At 42.1% G+C, this 18614-nt stretch overlaps 2 protein-coding genes across 8 annotated transcripts; both read right to left on the bottom strand.

Annotated features, from left to right (window-relative positions):
* Window positions 1–3751: 3751 nt before the first annotated feature.
* LOC120808217 (transcription factor RelB) lies at window positions 3752–11763 on the bottom strand. 7 transcript variants are annotated; one of them, XM_040160966.2, is made up of 11 exons: window positions 11196–11763; window positions 10959–10982; window positions 10171–10319; window positions 7577–7912; window positions 6781–6947; window positions 6598–6689; window positions 6310–6441; window positions 6111–6215; window positions 5296–5511; window positions 5112–5183; window positions 3752–4906 (listed from the first exon to the last, which is right to left on the bottom strand). In XM_040160966.2, exons 1-11 carry the CDS (start codon window positions 11227–11229, stop codon window positions 4467–4469), a joined length of 1767 nt encoding a protein of 588 aa, XP_040016900.1. In that variant the 5' UTR covers window positions 11230–11763; the 3' UTR covers window positions 3752–4466. The 7 variants fall into 7 exon arrangements, with proteins under 7 accessions (XP_040016900.1, XP_040016996.1, XP_077954192.1 ...); XM_040161062.2 differs by having other exon boundaries at window positions 3752–4903; XM_078098066.1 differs by lacking the exon at window positions 10959–10982.
* A 916-nt stretch (window positions 11764–12679) lies between these two features.
* Window positions 12680–18608, bottom strand: LOC144395137 (putative lipid scramblase CLPTM1). Its single transcript, XM_078098070.1, has 10 exons — window positions 18577–18608; window positions 18401–18486; window positions 17748–17868; window positions 17390–17634; window positions 16249–16342; window positions 15972–16162; window positions 15640–15735; window positions 15175–15310; window positions 14382–14549; window positions 12680–13857 (listed from the first exon to the last, which is right to left on the bottom strand). Coding segments are annotated over exons 1-10 (1314 nt in total). The 5' UTR covers window positions 18578–18608; the 3' UTR covers window positions 12680–13681.
* Between the last annotated feature and the right edge of the window lie 6 nt (window positions 18609–18614).

The raw sequence follows: 18614 nt of genomic DNA, 5'->3' as shown, positions 1-18614 counted from the left end.
ACACATTAAGACTATAATACTGTTTACGAAGCAATAGTAAGCAAATGGTATAATATTCCTCTTAATGTAAGTGAATGGAACCATTGTACTGTATAATGAACACGTACGGACACCAGTGTCAACAATATATATAACCTATCTACCTAATATAAGGTTTCTTAAGGACAAGCTGACTTTTATTTTTAAACTTTTAATTATGTACTTTAAATCCAGGACCACCGATGACTGTGTTCACCCAGTGGATGGAGCCAAAAAGCTGTAAATGAATAAAATCTCCATTTTAATAGTGATATTGTAGCCTGTTTGAATTGTGACGCTTACTTTGTTTTATTTAAATCAAGTCAAAATAAGAACTGCAGAGAGAAAATGGGGCAATAAATATAAAATGTTTTGTATTCTGAAAATACTGCGGAGATAATGCAGAGAATTCTTCTCAGTAATCTTATTGTTGAAGACCAAAAGAAGCGCTACAAAACCGACAAGTGTAATAAAACACACATCTGCCTATGAATACAGCCAAGATCCTCATGTGGTGGCAGACAAGACGTGTATTAACACGTAAAAACAGCCAGTTCTCACATGGTTTCACTTTCATCTCTTCCGGTCTGTTGCTGGCAGTTGTATTGGAATTGTGTAGTGTTTGCGGCTTGCTATTTTGGGAACATGGGGAGTCCCTACTGGTTTGGGGACTCCCGTGGGTGTTGTAACTTGCCAACAAGTGGAAAATAAATCTACCTGTTCCATGTATATAGAAAGCTTCACTCGTACATAGACACAGGCGTAGTCTGGAATTACCCCGTCCGCGTAGTGCACGTGAACAGCTGCATCTTAAGAGGCACTTTTGCTGATTTTTCTCTGCCAGATGTTAGAGGAACGTCAGGCAGCTTCATCTTCAATCCTTTGAGCTGAATATTACTTGGAGTTAGAGATGTTAAACCAGTTTTTAAGAATTTGACTCTATATATACACTCTTTAATATTTATCATTTTAGCTGCCTCCTCAACAATTCCCTTTTGGTCAAATATGGATTTTTAATACATACATTTAATACATTTTTAGTATTTGGTTCTAAAGAGAGTCAACTACTCCACTTTCAGTCAGTAGATACTTTGTGATTTGAGTTGAATATAAAAATAAATATAACCAAGAAATTATGTATAATAATAATGTATTATAAAGACGCGATGAGGCTTTATTGATCTTCGGAGAGAAAATCACACGTCCACTCTGCATACTTTACACTTTTGATGCTCGTACTTTTGTTCTTCAGTACAACAGCTAAATACTTCCTTAGTCACGTTAAATCATCATTTATCAGTGAGTAGATTGTTGTGATCCCCCGACAGAGCAGCAAAAGCTCTTGTTTGAATCTCTTCATCTGAGTGATGTAACTGAAAATTAAACTTCCATATTTCAGGTTAAAAAAAGACTCGAGCACCGTGATGAAATCTTTTACATCATTATTTCTGTGATTGCTTTCACCTGATACGAGTCGTCGTGTCAACCCAGATTTCCCCCGAGTCTCCACAAACCACCAGACACCTGACAGGAAGCGCTACTAATGACAGCTTTAAAACGGTGTTAACCGCGGTGCAGGATATTCACGGCTCTTATTTGTATTTATTGATTATTTATTTATGACCTGCCTTATTATGTTTTCTTCCTCTTATTTTGAAGTCAGTTCCTAGACACTCTTACCGTAAGGCCTCACGCACTGTGGAAGAACTTACGCGCTGGCTTTTTTTTTTTTTTTCAAAATGAAGGTTGGCTTCACCGCCGTCTTGCTGTGGACCCCCATTTTAATCTTAACTACACACCTACGAAGTTGTGTGACTTCATCTTGTATCTGTTCACTGGAAGTCTGACAAAACCGCTGTTGTAGTTTCCACAATAAGAGTCTCTAGTGCCACTTTTGAACATGACACAATCTGAAAACAATACCAGCCACAGGATGTTACAGATGATAGAAGCTAGAGATTTGATTCAAATAAACCTGAAAGTAAATGCTGAAGTACTCCAATACTTCCTGACGCTATAAAGGACTTAATTTATTTATTTCAATCCTTATTAAACCACCAGTTTTCGGATGACCACAGCTTACGGCTGATGGCGTAAGACGTGACCAGACAAGTCACACAGGGTGAGGTGGTGCCACTTTACAGGAAATAATAGCTCAGGAGCCTTGGAAACCAGACCCGTGTGGAGTTTCCCAGCGGCAGCGTGCCGTCCACGTTGTCAAATGTGACGCACCTGCTCCAACATACAGTATATTGGTTTCAACTTGTTAAATGTGAGGATTTGCTTCATTTTCTAGGAATTTCAATTATATGATATACGTAAAAAGAACTTCCACAGAACAGGTTTTTGAATGAACTGCTAATACATCTGCCATTTTCAAAGCCTCCTTTAAGATGTAAATCAAACTAAATGATTTGAGTAATTTAGTTTAAAATTACATTTGAAAAAAGAGCCAGATCAGACTTAATATTTGTCCAAAAAGTCATAATACACTATGACATAGTCATAGCATATTGTGAAATATAAAAATGAGTCAAACGAAAGTGATGTATGTAATAAAAGGTCTAGCAGTGTGTCCTAAAAATGTCTAATTATATAGTTAAAAACGGGTCTATTGAAAAACATGTCAAAACATTTCAATGAGAGGGCATATAGGAGTATGAATAGTCATAAAATATTCATGTTATATTATGGGCAGAATCCGTCTAATAGGGAGTCAGGGGTTATGAAAAATGATAATATGGTATTCAAGAGAAGAAAGTTAAAGGTCACAAAGTTTTACATGTTGATACAATCTCTTACGAATTAGTAGTAAAGCAATTTTCATTGTCCAGAGGTTGAAAAAGCCATTAAAAAGTAATATAGCACGCGTCTAAATACATTAAGTCAATAAATGTCAAAAGAAAATTGAAAATATGGTACGTCGAAATGTCATGGTAAAAATAAACAAATATAAAAAAGTTAAATATTAGGTTGAAAGATTTCATGGAAAAAGTCAAGTCTTCAAAAAAGGTCTTTAAAAAAGTGAATATGTTGGAATGTAATGGAAAAGTCAAAATAAGGTAGGTCGAAAAAAACTCCATATAAGTTGGGTCAAAAAATCATGGATCACATTATTGGACGTGACATCCAATAATGTGATTAAATCAGTGTGATATAGGATTTCATGAATGTTGTATAGTATTTTATAAAGTCATAAAACAGCCTTTGGATAGTATTCAATGCTTTATAAAAGTATTGCCATTAAATAGCCTTTAGTTATACTATCATATGTCAAAAATAAATCAAAAGTAGTCAGTAGACAGAAAACATGGAGGCTTGGTTTAAAAATACTGAACCATTTAATTAACACACTGAAAATAACACAAAAAAAATTGCACAAACCTACGTTTACATTTCAACATCTTTGTGTTAATTCCCTGATCTACGTCTATAAAGATATTCCAAAAGTTGTATGAGTGAAAGGTGAGCATGAAAAGGCACGGAGGCCGCAAAGCGTCTGATAAAAACACAATCCCTCTTCCATCCAAACAAGTCATTCAACTTCGCCTTGTGACACTGCTGACATTTACCGCAAATACACATCTACTGGCTTCTGTGCTTTAAAGTCAGCGAACAGGTTAGAAACGTGTGTCAGGCAGCAGGTCACATTTTAAATATATATATTTTTTCTTTTGACCAATTATCGAGGCAGCGGTTGGCTTCAGAGGAAGTAACGACAAGACAAAAACCCCACAGTTTGACGTTTTATTATTCCTTTTCTGGATCACTGACAATGGTTAGACTCAAGCGGAAATTTGAATGTTCAGCACACGAGCGGAACCGCATAAAAAGGCAGGAACTGAGAGGAAATTTAAATAAGAAGAGGACTGGTTCCTATTGCTAAGCAGATTAATTATTAAGCAAGCCAGCTGTTGCGACGCCCACAGTGACACAGTGATTAAGTATGAACGCGGAGAGCAGATCGGAAACTACTGTAATTGAGCCTAAAATCCGATACGACTGAGGAAATTACGTAGTTTCCACAGAACAATCCTGTGAACTGTGTTTCACGTTGACGATGTCATCAGCATATCTAAATCTTACTTTACCAATCGTTTACTACGATACTGTGCAGTAAATGGCGGGCTATTTAAATGTCACTGACCAGCACACGTGCAGGAATGTTGGAGCTGAACTAAAGCCTTGACCCGCAAGGTTTCCAGACAAATTTAGCAGGAGGGCAAACACATTTCACAGAGAAATCAGCACGAGACAAAATTATCTTGTTTGCGTCCAAACCCAGAGGCCTTAAGGGGAGATTCGACATTCCGGGAAATAGAAACCTCAGCGGTACCAGTTCTCTCATCTAACTCTCGCCCAGAAAGCAGTAAGCATTTTTCCCTCCAAGTGCCACAGATATTTTATATATATATATATATTTTTTACACGTTTTAGCTTCCCGGGGCTTACAGCTCCTCCTCGGTCTTCACCTGCAGCGTGCTGGACGGGCTCTCCCGGCCCTCCGACTGCGGATTCTGGATCTCGTTGACGAGCATGTTGAACTGCAGGTCGTTGTAATGGGAAAAGTCCTGTGTGTACGGGCCAAAGTTCGGGTTGAAGTTCATATCCAGGTTGGCGAACACGGCGCCGGCCTCGGGCCCCTGCTCGAAGCCGGAGGGCATGGCCGAGGTCAGGCCGGGGTTGGATATTATGTCCCATATCGCGGGCATTTCCAGCAGCTGATTCAAGATGGCCGCGTCGCTGTCGTTGTTTGTGTCCTGGTGCTCGCTGTAACACATCTCCCCTAAAGCGGAGGCCCCGGGCCGGGCGGCGCAGAGCCTCTCGTTAGGGCCCATCATGGTTTGATGAAGGTGGAAGGGCTGCTCTGCTGCAGGTGCGCTCTCTGCTGCAGGGAGAGGAAACGGGTCGCGTTACAGGGAAAATAAACGGGCGGTAAGGAATATGACAAAAGGTCGGTTCTTTGGCGAGAGACCTTCGTACTTTATTCGAGAAGTTTAGGCTTTTTTGATGGTGGTGTAGGAACAAAAGCACAATTCAAGTTACAACAAGGAACTTCGGATCGGACTGAGGAGAATGCTTTGGAGCCTCACCTGTCACGCAAGGTTTCTCACTGAAGCTGATGTCAGACTTTATCTTTCTCTTCCGGTTCACCTCATACGGATCTGAAACGAGTTCAACCAACCCGCTGTTAACGTTTCTGGCTCTAAGATCTGCTGCGTTCGTTTTACATCATGTACGCTGCGGACCGCGCAGAGCTCTGGAGCGTCCACCGACCTGGATTGTGTGGCAGGTACGTGAAGGTAATGGACTCGCTCTCCATCTGGTCCGAGAGGCGGCGCAGCACCACGCTGACTTCTACCTCCTCTGTGATGTCCTGGTCCTGATAGGGTGGAGTCTTAAACACGATGGCGATTTGCCGGTGCACATCTGTCTGGGCAAACTCCCCGCTGGCCTTCCACGACCCTCGCCTGAAGATGATCTCTATGTCATCTGTGGACGAGGGGACACATGCAGAGCCGCGGTGAGGAGGAGGAGGGTGAAGTGGTAAATACACAGCAGGTATCCCCATCCAGCATAGTGACAACTCTGGTTACATGATTATCAGACGATTGCAGTTCTTGTGTCACAGTGTTATGAAAGCTGAGCTCAACCAACAGGAAAAGTCAAGGATTTCTCTTTTGGTTTCCTTATTTGTGTGATTTCAATATTGAACGTATTGAAGTAAAGTCTGTATTTACTTACACTCAACATGTAACATTGGAAATAAGTTTGAGTTGCAAGTGTCGTGTGTGTGTGTGTATTTTGTTTATATAGTAGTTCCAAATTAAATATAAAAATGATTACAGTTGATGAAGTACAGTGTGGTTGTTTAATTATTTCTATGTTCTCAGTTTAATATAATGTATAATTTCACTCTCTCATGCTTTATTGGAAAATAAACCGTTACAATGATATAAAATAGCTTGTACCCTGAAAGAGGACAACATCGTCTCAGTTAAAGAGAAACCGTGGTCGTGCAAAGATTTTAAAAACTGTGCGTTGCCTCATGAATGAACACAAACTGCAGAATAAACTTAGGTATTTCTCACCTTTCTGCACTTTGTCACACAACATGTAGATCTCGGTCTTGCCGGTGCAGGAACCTCTGTACTGGTTAAAACGGCCGATCTTCAGCTGCGATGTGGTCGTGGCCTCTGTGGAAAAAAACAAATATAATACATCAATACGTGGAAATCAGCAAATTCATTTACATTTGGTGCGGTTTAAAAATAGAGGCCTGTTTCTTACTCTTGTCATAGATGGGGTTGGACACCACTGGGCTGAGACAGTCTTTTCTGCCGTCTTCCCATTCAAACTCACACTGAAAACACAGTCGCACGGCGTTCATGTCCATGTCTTCAATGCCCTTTGAGTGACCAGCTGAGGGACGAAAAGACACGACTGTTTTCAGGAGTCACAACGAAATTAAACAGCCAGAAAATAGGAAACGGTTTTCAAATGTAAACATATGAAGTGTATATAGATGACAGTATTAACAACATTGTGATGAGCTGTGTGTGTGTGTATTCATCTTACTTTGGAAGGGGTCGATATTTAGGTTTCTTCTCTTCTCAAGTGAAGCATCCAGCTCTTTCCTCCTCACACACTGGATACCGAGGTTGACAAAGCTGCGAGTCCAGCAGAAAATATATATCTTGTCAGGATGAAATTTAAGGAAGATTTATAAAAAATAAAAAAAATGCAAGATGGGACGAGCACCTGTGCCGTCGGTTGCTGTGAGGATTGAGCGTGACCACGCATATTCCCGAACCGTTTGCGCAGTCTTTACCCACAAGGCAGTGGGGGTGAGGCCGATGAGGGGGGTCTTTGGTTACCAAGGAAACCGTGACTGTGACCCTCTTTAAGTGGTCAATGGGACCTTGAATCTGAAAGAGAGAAGTCGGGAGGAAAGAAAAACATAAAACAAACATTGAGGTAACAGAACCAACCACACAACACATTTACAGTTACACAGGAAGCGTTTCAACGGAGTGATGTCATTAATTCAAATATACAGAAATAAAAAGGTAAGCAAGAAGGGGAACTTTCAAATTGATATTTTAACTGACCCATTTAGCACAAACATCGGATCACCACTGACTGAGACAAAACCAAAAAAAAGGTCCCAACAAAATATAGTTATGACAACATGTCCCTTTCTCAAAATAATTGTGAAACAATAAAATCCTCACACGCCTCGAGTCTTGTCTTCTCGTGCGATGGTCTTTGTATAAAAGGGCAAGATGAACGCGTAGAAGTGTTTGTCAGTACGCGGGTAAAACCGCCCTTTTAATCTACACTTGACTTGGGATTTGCAGGTACTTTCTAATTGACTTCAACAACGCACATCCTTCCAGAGCGCCACATCTGCAAGGCGGGTGGTTGTGGGGGGGAGGGGGGGGGTGTTAAGTGTGCACCAATTAACTGTGGTTAAAAAAGACTCTCCAACTGTCACTGAAAGATAGTAAATCCCCTTTAAAGTAAAGAAGAAAAGAAAGAAGTGCACTGCGTCTACCTCTATCGTGGGCTGACTCTTGCTGGTTTCAGAGCTGGACGCCCCCAGAATGCTGCCGGCCGAGCGTCCCTCGCATTCATAGCGAAACCTCATGCCTCTCTCCTTGGGCTCCTCCAACACCACCAGCCTGGGCTTGTTCAGCAGCTGCTCCAGCATCTCCGTTTCGCCGCCGCGGCTGTGGGAGGAAACGCCACGGGAGCTTTTGGAGGTCAGCGAACACGCCGCGCCTCGACCGCGCCGCGGGAAACCGGGTGGAGCGCCGGCTCCCCGGGAGGAATGAGCCATGTCTTTGGAAGTGCTCGACTGCTGCTGGGGCTGCGGGAAGGTGCAGGTTGGCTGTGGACGAACAGTAACAAAAGCTTATTAACAACATGTTAATAAGCTTCATCCCACCAGGCAACACATAAAGTCAGAAACTGGACCAAGTTGACAGAATAAACGTGTAGAGAAATATAAATGTTTAAAATGAAATATTAGAGAAACATCTTGTGATCCAGTGATATTCTGATTAATTATCCACTGGGCCTTTGAAACATCAGCACCTTCCAGCCTCGAATTTAAAACCTTTCCACACATACAGACAAATATGTGGAAGTAGCAACTTCTATTGTGTGGAGCTGAGCCGCACATCTAAACAGTTATGTAAAGAGCTCTGCGATAACATCTCACAACTATAGTTATTTTTAAGATAAAAACATGTATGCTGAGGTTCCTGTGGCTTGTGACCCCTAAAATAATCTGCTAGCTTTCACATTGATCATCCAACGACCCGATTGGCTTCTTCTAGGTATTAAAAACCACATTAACTTGCAGTCAGAGAAACAAACAGTCAAAGGTGCGTTTTAAGAGCACATAGCAGATGACGCTGCACATGACGCATTCTGCATCACGGCCCCAGTGAAACTAAGCAGCAATGCACGTTTTGTCCTTCGTGCATGTGCTTCCCATCAGTGCACAGCGTCAACAATGTGCTAATTTGAGTCTTTTGATCTCTTATTAGCAAAACAACCAAGCTTTTCCGCTCTCAGCGAGGCCCCAGTTATATATACTCCTCTCACAGTGCTGCTATTATCTCCTTTTTCTTAATCTACAGTCCTCTCTATATTCACTCTTAGATTATCTCTCAGATTGGCTGAAATGTAACGTAAACAGAAGAAAGATTACCTCAAAGAAAAGCCATTCAAGTTATAGGTCTGTCTGAAGCATCAATCTCACAAAAGATGAACAATCAAACTCGCAGAGAACAAAGAAGTGAAGAAGTTGACCTCTTTTTTTCACTTGTGTAGTAAATCAGACAGAGAGCGCGTTAAACCGTCGCTGCGGAGATCTGGGTGATGCCTTTGCATGAGATCATGTTTTCACAATATCCTGTTGAGCCACAGACGTCCACTTCGGAGGAGCGCGTTAGCCGGGGCGAACCTGTTAGCCTCAAAACACGAGCGCTAAACAAAAGCCCTGCAGACAGAACCAGCAAACAGGAAGTAGGAAGCCAGCTCAGCTCTAAGAGGAATTGACCAATTGGAGACGCGCAGGGCGAAGAATGCGACCTTTCACTCCTCAGTGGGTTTGGCTGGTAAACAGAAGGGAAGGCAAACTGAAAGTAGGTGTCACGTTACAGTTAATACAACCACTGCTCCTCCTCCTCCATCTCAGCTGCCTCCCACAGAAAAGCATGGCGACGGGGTGCTTCGGCAAACATCACGAATACCTTGTTTTTTTAACAATCTGTACATACAGAATACAGCATCTCACATGCGGGTTATTCGTGGACTGGTTTCAGCTGCTTTCTTGTGATCTACATCGCGACCCCTCTGTGCAGGACACAACGTCACTGCAGCCTTATCAGATTACACCACGTCTGATCCGTATACCACGTGCTTTATTGTACGAGCCCGACCTGCCTGACGGACTAAATACTGCAGGGTCAAAACAACAATCACCTCTTTTTACGTCGTCATAGAGCAGCAGAGGCTTTGTGTACTTAAGCGTAATGTTGAAAAACATTCAACAGCAACATGGACGCACAATAGACAAAAAAATGTGTCACGCTGATCTTTTGTCTCTGACTGCATGGAACAATATTTGTCCACAGTCGAAGGCTATGACAAATATTTAATATCATTGATTCATTTTCCGATATTTGTTTTGATGAATTGTTGACCGTTAAATTCATAATATGTCGGAAATGTTTAAATGGTTGTCAGTTCAGTTCAGCTCACGGTAACTTCTTTAACCTGCATATCTGACTGAACGCTTTGTCATACTTATATAATAGTTATTATACAAAACAATGACCAATAAAGCAGCAAAGCCGTCATCTATTTCAGAGACTTAAACAACATGGGGATTCAATGTAGTCATTGTCATAATGATAATCGTTTACAATGCAATAATTGCAACGTTTTTTACATCATTTTCTGACAATTAGCATGAATCTGGACCTTGGGTACAGTTCAACTTTAAGCATTTGTCACGCCCTGCTGCCGTGTTGTCAACTGTCACTCCAGGAATGACGGTGCAGCGGTGTAAGAAACATCCAGCAGGCAGAAGCCAGATGGTCTGAACACAAAGGAGCAGCACTCCGAGAGGCTCACCTGGCATGCAGCTCCTCGGGACAGCAGCACGGGCTGAGACGGGCTCTGCTGTCGCATCCTGTGGTCCTGACAGAGGAGGTCAGCGGGGGGTGGAGGAGGTCCGGGGAGGGATGCACCTGACCACTCTGTGATGATTTCCTCAATGAGATCTGTGGAAATAATTGAAATAAGTTTAGTGCGAACAAAGGGAGCACTGCTCTATTAATTACATGGGGAATGACACTTTCTTGCAGCGGTGAAGTAGAAAACATTATCAAAGCAGAGACAACTCATCCATTGGGCAATTAAAAGAAGGTTCTTCAGCAACAATTGTAATGATCAAGTCGTGATCATTTAAGTATTAATAATAAAAAAAACAATTGATTTAAAACTGAAATATGTGAAAGGGACCTGAATATGCAAACGTAGGTTATGGAAAAGTTTGACAATTCTATAACAGTTTATAAGACATGTACTGAATATTGACAATTAAGTGAGAAATGAATTGATCATTGGAGCACCGAATGGTGAATACATACGCCAGAGTAACATGAGCTCGTAGATCATCTTACTAACCAGAGGCTTTGTAAGAAACATTTAAAAAACGAGGAAGCAGAAATACAGATTGTGGGCTTGCTCAACTTCCATTCGACATGAGGTCACCTGAGGTTACACTGTGCAATAATAACCCACACACCGACCCCCCCCCCCCCCCCCCCCCCCCCCCCCCACACACACACACCCCCACACACACACCAACTAATCTCACCTGAGCAACAATATAAAAAGCAAGAACAACAGAGACTCACCAAAGTCAGAAGGCCCTCGCGGCTCTGCGGGACAAACACAAAGCATCAGAAACAAAAAGTGTTGAAAAGTTGAACAACATGTACCGAGATGAGCGGCAACAGCGGGACGGAGACCTGGGTAATGGGTGTTGTCTGCTCTGACAAAATCACATGCCTGGTGATGACGTAATCGCCCCCAAACAAAAAAAAACACACACACACACACACACACCTCCAAACACAAACATTGAGATTTACCAGAGGCCCCGTTGAAGATGTCCATGTCGTTCATCGCCGTGAATGGTCCTTAAAGACCTCCGTGTCCTTGAATCTCTTCTGAACCGGATGATGTCCGCTCTTCTGTGTCGGAACGTGTCTGTCTCCTGAAAAAAAAAAAAAGCTCCGGTACCGGGACGAAACACCAGCCGGGCTATGAACCCGGCACACGGGTCGGTACCGACTGGGAGGCGCGTTTACACGGACGTGACTCCATCTGAAACGTAGTTTGCTTCACTTTTTGCTTTCGTAGCAGACGCGCTCCGATTGGCTGAATCGGGGTATGGAAATCCCCCTACGTCACCTCTTAGACCGACCCCCCCCCCCCCTCCGCTCCACGAGGCAGGTACCTCTAGTCTCCAATTTTAAACCACAGGAGCAAATTGTATATATTTTTTCCAATAAGTGTTTGGATTAACAAATGTAGAACTAAGCCCTTCAGCTATTTACAATCCAAGGTAGCGCACGCCTGCTCTTCCTATCCAGAAAAATGAAATTATTTCTTCATCCTGGTTTTGCATCGTGCCACTGTAACGCCCCACAATGTGATGGCTAACAGGAAATTCCATTTTCACTATGAAAAACCATTTGTCAAACGGGCCAATAAGCTCGCTACACGGCGATGGCGGCCCTTAAGACAGTGACCGGTTCGGTTCCTGGAGAAGCGCAACAGTGACCCTTGCTGGAAACACAGAGGAGAAGCTGCTTAAATTAACAGTGACCCTTCCTGGAAACACAGAGGACAAGCTGCTTACAGGAAATGAAAGTGACCACTGAAGCGTTTACAATAAGTAGGGACCAAGTAAAAATGAATACAATAAAAAAAATAATTAAAATGCAGTGATCCACATCAGTTCCCCAATCTAAAAGATGAGCAGCATGATAGGTAAGAAAATAAACTACACAAGCCCTCCCCATAAAGCAGTTTTAGATCATCATGAAAGCTCTTTGTGAACGAAGAGAGATGTGAAAGTTCACTAACAACAATCCCAAGGTAGGAACTGGTAAATTAGAAGTATTCCTCATCCAGCTTTGGTCCACATTGGGGCGTCAGATGGTTCCTGGAAATTCCAAACCAGCCTGAAAACACCAGTATTGTGAGACTAAGAATTTAGATTACATTAAACAAGTTTGATTTGTGCTGGTTGCAGCATTTTCACTGTGTTGCATACACACACAGTCTCTAGTATTTGATCCCGGCATGCGGCAAATAGCACTGCTCACATTTTTGCACAGGGTGAAATTAGGGGTTAGGTGACTTGCTCAGGGACACTGCGACACGGAACTGCCGGGGCTCAAACCACCAACCTTGCGGTTCCAGGCACACCCACTCTACCCATGTGCCACCGTCGACCCATTAACCTTTAACATTTTAAATATTTAAGTTCCAGGCATATATTTTCATGTACCTAGAAAGTTATTTAAAAACTTGAACATGTTAAAAAAAAAAAAAATTGGAGACACAATTTAAATTACACTTATGTTTTACTATAAACACGAGTGAATCAAAATTTAATATGTACGAACATGGAAACCTATTTGTTTCAGGATTTACAGCACTCAGAATTAAAACAAGAGACACCCGACTCCACTGCGCCTGTGAAGGGGATCGATATTGGAGCTTGAATGTGAATCAATCAGACATTGGATGAGGGGATGAAATTAAAATTTGACTCTCAAATTAGCCAACGCTACACGGATTTGACAACATTAACATGACAAGCTGAGATTCTGTGCAGTTTAACGACATACAAAAAAAAAAAAAATCAAGTCATTGACAATATTAATATATTTATATCAATACCAACAAGGCTGTTATTTTTTACGTTCAAGTTTAGAACATTAAGCATTTGTTTAAAGTTGAGGGTAGTAGTCACGGTCTGGTGGGTAGTGTCCTGGTGGGTTGTCCATCTTGTCTCCAGTCCCAACCTCTCTATTTTAACCTCCTTCGTGGCTCACAACCTTTGCAGTTTTCCTCCAGCACTACTCAGCGGGTTCCAGGCAATCCGAAACATAACGCTCACATGGAATGTACACAAAGAAAAAAGCTACACGTAGCCTCTTTTTTACTCTGTGTGTGTATATATATATATATATATATATATATATATATATATATATATATATATATATAAAAAAAGTTGTAAAAGTGAAACCAGTTCTCCTCCCCACCTCTACTCCATGACATTACCCAAGAAATCATACAGATACAGTACATCACGTTTTGTTTTACTTCACTTGAACTGCAAAACGAGAGGGCTGGGAACAGAAATAAGAATTTACCAAGTCTACACTGAACATCATTCTCTGTGGATCCAAACAGAAATCCCAGTGAACAGTTGAACTGCACTTTTTTTTGTTGTGGTGTCCAGGATCGCTTGACGACGCCGCCCCTCTCTGCCTAATTTCCACAAGTCCTCGTCGCCCCACAAGTGAGGGCCGGGGAGGCAGATAAGTCGTCGTCTTGCTTAATCATTCTTCTTCTCCCCCTCTGCTTTGTCTGTGATGGCGGCGGCCAGAGCAGGGTCAGCCGTTTCCGTGACATCTGGGACGCGTTCCACTCCGCTGGTGCCAAACTCGTTGAACCTGTTGGGATCAACCCGATAGATCCAGCGCTGGTAAAGGTAGACAAAGAACACCACGTCTGCAGGAAAAGAGAAAGCGGTTAGCCCACGGACTATCAAGTGGAATTAAAATGTTGGCATCAAGTACCAACATAGTCAGACTGGCTAAAGCCTGATTATCATGAACAAAATCCAGTGGCGGCCCATGTATTCATTACCTGGGCCTTCTGTGCGTGCTGACTTTGTTAGACAAAAGTCCCGCTGGCGCACCAACCAATCACGGCGCACATTATTGCTGCGCTGTAGGTTGATGCACGTCAAAGAATACGCCCACCATGTCAAACTAAAGACCTGATTGGTTGAAGACTGACGATACTGTCCCCATACACGTTAAGATGCAAAGCTACCTAAAGCAGTGGTTCTCAAGTGGTGGGTTGCGACCCGGCCCCGTTTTCAGCAGGTCAGGCCGTGGGTCGAGAAATACACGGTTCATTTCCAGCAGAGGTTGCTTCAAATGTTAAAGCTAAAATGGCTTTAAATGATTATTCAATTTCCTCTAATTCAAGTAAATTTCATTAAAACCTGTAGATGAGGGAAGACTTACCATCTCTGAGGCATCCTATCCTGTACATCATGGGCATCTTGATGACAAAGGCAAACAGGTCATCAATGAAGGTGTTGAGAGCCTTGTAGGTGAGCATCCTCCATGGGAGGTGGGCCACAGACTTCATTTTGTAGTTGATGAATAGCTGTGGCGTCATTGTAATGAAACCTGAATAAGAAGAAAGCAGATATGAGTAGGATGTCACTGGTTAAGAAATATAACAGAAGCAGTAAACTGGACGACAACAAGCAATGAGACCAAGAGAGTCTATTTTTACACAGCACATTAGTGAAGGCAGTTGGGAATTGGATATGCAACCATGAAAACATCAGCTGTATGTACATTTATTTTCTTAGTCCTGGACCTTATTAGTTTCATATTTTTAAAATATACTTTACAGTCACTAAATGAGAAATAATAACAGTCAGCAATAAAGTTGTCAACTGGTATTCAGGGTACTTTTTGTATTTCTGGGATATTTTTCAATTTTGAAGGGCTACAACTCAATTCATAAACGAATACTGTATACTAAAGTGTTCCCTTCATCATTTCATTTACGTTAGCTAACTCATGCATTACACTGCACCTGCGTAAACCATCAAGTTCATTGGTTTAATTCCCTTTTCAGTTAAGCTATAACATTTTTTGTTATACAATTAGAGTCCATCAAGTCCTGTTTATGTGCAATTAAATCAATAACTTTCAACTCTTAAAAATATTGCTCTAGAACAGAAAATGACACTCAAGACAAAACGATAATAGTTAAGTGCAGAAATGCTTCAGACATACTTACCAAAGGTTAACAAGAAGCCATAGAGCATGCTTAGTACCCATGAGTACCAGCCTTTGTGCTCTACATACAATAGACTGTAGATGGCGTAGCAGCCAAACAGAGGGTAGAGCAACCACGAAAGGTACCTGAAGGCCATCTGTTCACGTGTCAGGAGAAAAGGGGGTTTTATTAGAAACAAAATCAATAGAAAAGGGTACTAATTGGGTTATTGCATTCATCCCAACAGAGACATTTTTCATTTGGGCTCTCCGCTGTCACGGAGAAACAACCTGTCCACTACAGGCCAGAACTTCAGGAAGTGTAAGAAGCTCAAACGAACTTTGTTAATATTGTAATTTTCAGACCATTTCATGCCACCGATTACAGAATGACAATAGAACGAGCGAACAAGCGTTTTAAAATAGATAGTCTACAGAACGTGGCTGGTGTTAGGAGTTCTGTAGTTTGAGTATTGGTTTCACTCACATCGTCGTAGATCTTGGTTGAAGACTGCACGTATGTGGACTTGTCTTTGAACACCAATCTGGGAAACACCCCCGCAATTTTGTTCTCCCTGTCCAACTAGAGAAAGAAAAACATAGGCTGTTACAGAGATATTAAAATATACAGGTGCAATAGGTCAGCATTCAGATCAACGAAAGGGAAAGTGCAAAAAATAAAAATAATGTTTTCACATGTTTTTTTGCTTTGTCTCCAATGTCTCTTTGCAAAGTAATTATTGTAGAGGAGTACGCTTGTTTTCATTCAAACTAAACATTAAAACATTCACATTCCCTTCTTGTGTTGCTCCGACATACCTTGACGTCCATGACCTTGGTGATTTTCCACAGGTCAATGAGAAGGCCGATGAAGACGCTGACCTGGACAACGAAGTTGGTTTCGTTGTCCAGGATGTACAGAAGCACGACCAGAGACTGAAAGACTCCAAATATGATGGAACGCACAGAGAGGCCTTCGAGAGACTGCCTGCTGTTCCAGAACTGGATATCTGAGGAGGAGACGTGGAGAGTTAAAGCTGGAGCGCAGACATTGTGCAAGCTATATTTTGGCGTTGTCAGGCTGCGGTGTCCATACCATTCTTGAAGGCAAGAAACTCGAAAATGCTGTGCACAATAGAGACAACAATGGTGAGTCCCAGCAGGTACGGGTTGGTTTCCAATAGGGCCACCTATGAAAAGAGTGACAAGACAATTTACCTGCATCCATAGCTACAACGTAGTATTAATATAGTAAGACTGTCCAGGCATTTAGCACTAGAACCAAAAATAAGTAATTGTACTGCAATACTATTGTAATATGTCAACGTCAACAATATTCTACTAATATTGCAGCATTAGAGGAAGAAGTGAAGATATTACACAAAACAACGTGTGACTGAGGGCAAGTAGACTTTAATCATTTATATGTCATATGAAATGTTTTTAGTGTCAGACATATGGCTGTGACATAACTATTTTTTGTTGTGTGATTACCGCACCATAATTAATTGCAACAATATTGTCATTTTCAGACCATTTCATGCAAGTGCACTCATTTGATTCTTTAAAATTTTTAGACATTAGAATCGGAATGTTAAAAAAAAAAAATATATATATATATATATATATATATATATATATCCTAAATAAATCAAACAAATAAATAATGAGTGCAAGGGACGCGGAGTGCAGCATCGGGCTTGGTGTGATGCGGTGGGGTTTGCGAAAATGTGTTCACCGGAAAGGCGTGCCGCGCCAGCCGGGGAGGTTGGCTTGAGGGCTACACCCGCCGGCTGGGCGACGCCCCCCGTGGCTGAGTTGCTGCGAGAGACGGGGAATCTCTGTCCGGTTTCCAAATCAGCCGGACCGGAAGGAACGTAGGTCTGCGGTCTGGGGACCTTGTCCTGCGCATGGCCCTCACGGCTAAAGAGGCGGACCGCAGTGCGGAGGAACCGACAATCGTTCAGGTTGAAGGACTGGGTGGGATGGTTGTGTTTTAGGTGAGATTTTAAGTGAGTTCGCAGCACCAAAAATGATCGCACTCATTTACACATATTGTGCGATAAGTCAATATATTGATTATCCCGACAGGCCTCGCCAGAGAGAGTTAAATCGACCTGTTTGTTGAACATCAGACCCAGAAGCAAATACAAGAACCACCACAACAGGCTTGTGTTTGCTGTTTCAATCTCATGTAAACCCCCATGTTTCAGCTCTACGCCTCCATGACTTCTTACCTTAACAGAGTCTTGGTCGTCATCCGACTGCTCATACGTGTCATCGGGCAGGAAGTTCCACGGGGAGCGTGCATTCTGGGCAGCGTACAGCTGCCAACGCCACAAAGACAGCGGGCAGTAGGAGAGGCGCAGCGGGAGCGTTGTCAGGGTATCGTTGATGGGAAAGTGGTCCTTCTGAAGGTTCCAGTAGTCATTGAAGTACACGATGGGATAGTAGTCGCCGCTTACCGCATCAAACTTGACATCTAGGAGATAGAAGAAAGGAGAGGTCCAAGACGGTGTTACGGAAAAAGAACACAACTTTTGGCTTAGCTGCTGGGGTTGTGACCCGGTGGAGAGTGGAGTGAGAGGAACTTACGCTGGTCAAGAGGAGGAGGAACAGAACCCTTAACCCAGGCGGTGTGGTCGTCCACCATGTTGATGGTGAGGTTGGGGTGCCAGTGAGAGATGATCTCCACTGGGCCGTGGCTCTCTGCTCGCTGGAAGGAAACATTTGATGTGCCATGTCAGTAATGAGCTACAAAGAACAGAGGGTCTTCTATTGAGGATGGGACCAATAGAAAATATAATCCATCTAGACAAGCCATTTATTCCTACTCATTTAATTAAAAAGTATATTTATAGTCTCATTCTCATTCGTGAAAATAAACCACAATGGGTGTTTCTGTGAGATGTTTTTGGAAATTGATGCCACAAAAGGAGGATGAACAACACATACTGTGGATTAACAGAATATGGATTTCTGGGGCTTCAATGGATATTCTGCAGTTAAAGAAATCTGATAATAGAAACAATAGCAATATATTTTCTTAATAAACAAATTCAAATCGAATATGACATATTTTTGCTGGAATTTCTTGTTCCTTAACCAGCCCACATATGGACAGATACAGAGAGCGATATAAATGCAATAAGCTAATATCAGTGATATATTATCTTGGTCAATTAATTATTCTAGCTGTACACTGCACAAAATTAGTAAAAAGTATTCAGTAGAACAAAAGTATCAACCTTGATCACTTCGGGATCTGCTTCCGTCTCGCCCGTTAGCAGATTCTTGGTCTTCATAAACTTCCGTCGCTTGAATTTATTCAGCACTGAAGAGGGAAACAAGCAAAGGTTAACACTTAGCAAATTATTTTTACTGTTAAAATTGTAAAACGGGCGTGTTCTTCGTATGTGCTTACTGCGTGTTGAATGAACGGTTGCCAGTCTGCGATACTGC

This window comes from Gasterosteus aculeatus, unplaced genomic scaffold (assembly GCF_964276395.1).
Source record: "Gasterosteus aculeatus unplaced genomic scaffold, fGasAcu3.hap1.1 HAP1_SCAFFOLD_87, whole genome shotgun sequence".
Taxonomy (NCBI): domain Eukaryota; kingdom Metazoa; phylum Chordata; class Actinopteri; order Perciformes; family Gasterosteidae; genus Gasterosteus; species Gasterosteus aculeatus.
The sequence above is the reverse complement of the archived record's forward strand: the minus strand, read 5'-3'. Positions and strand labels throughout refer to the sequence as shown.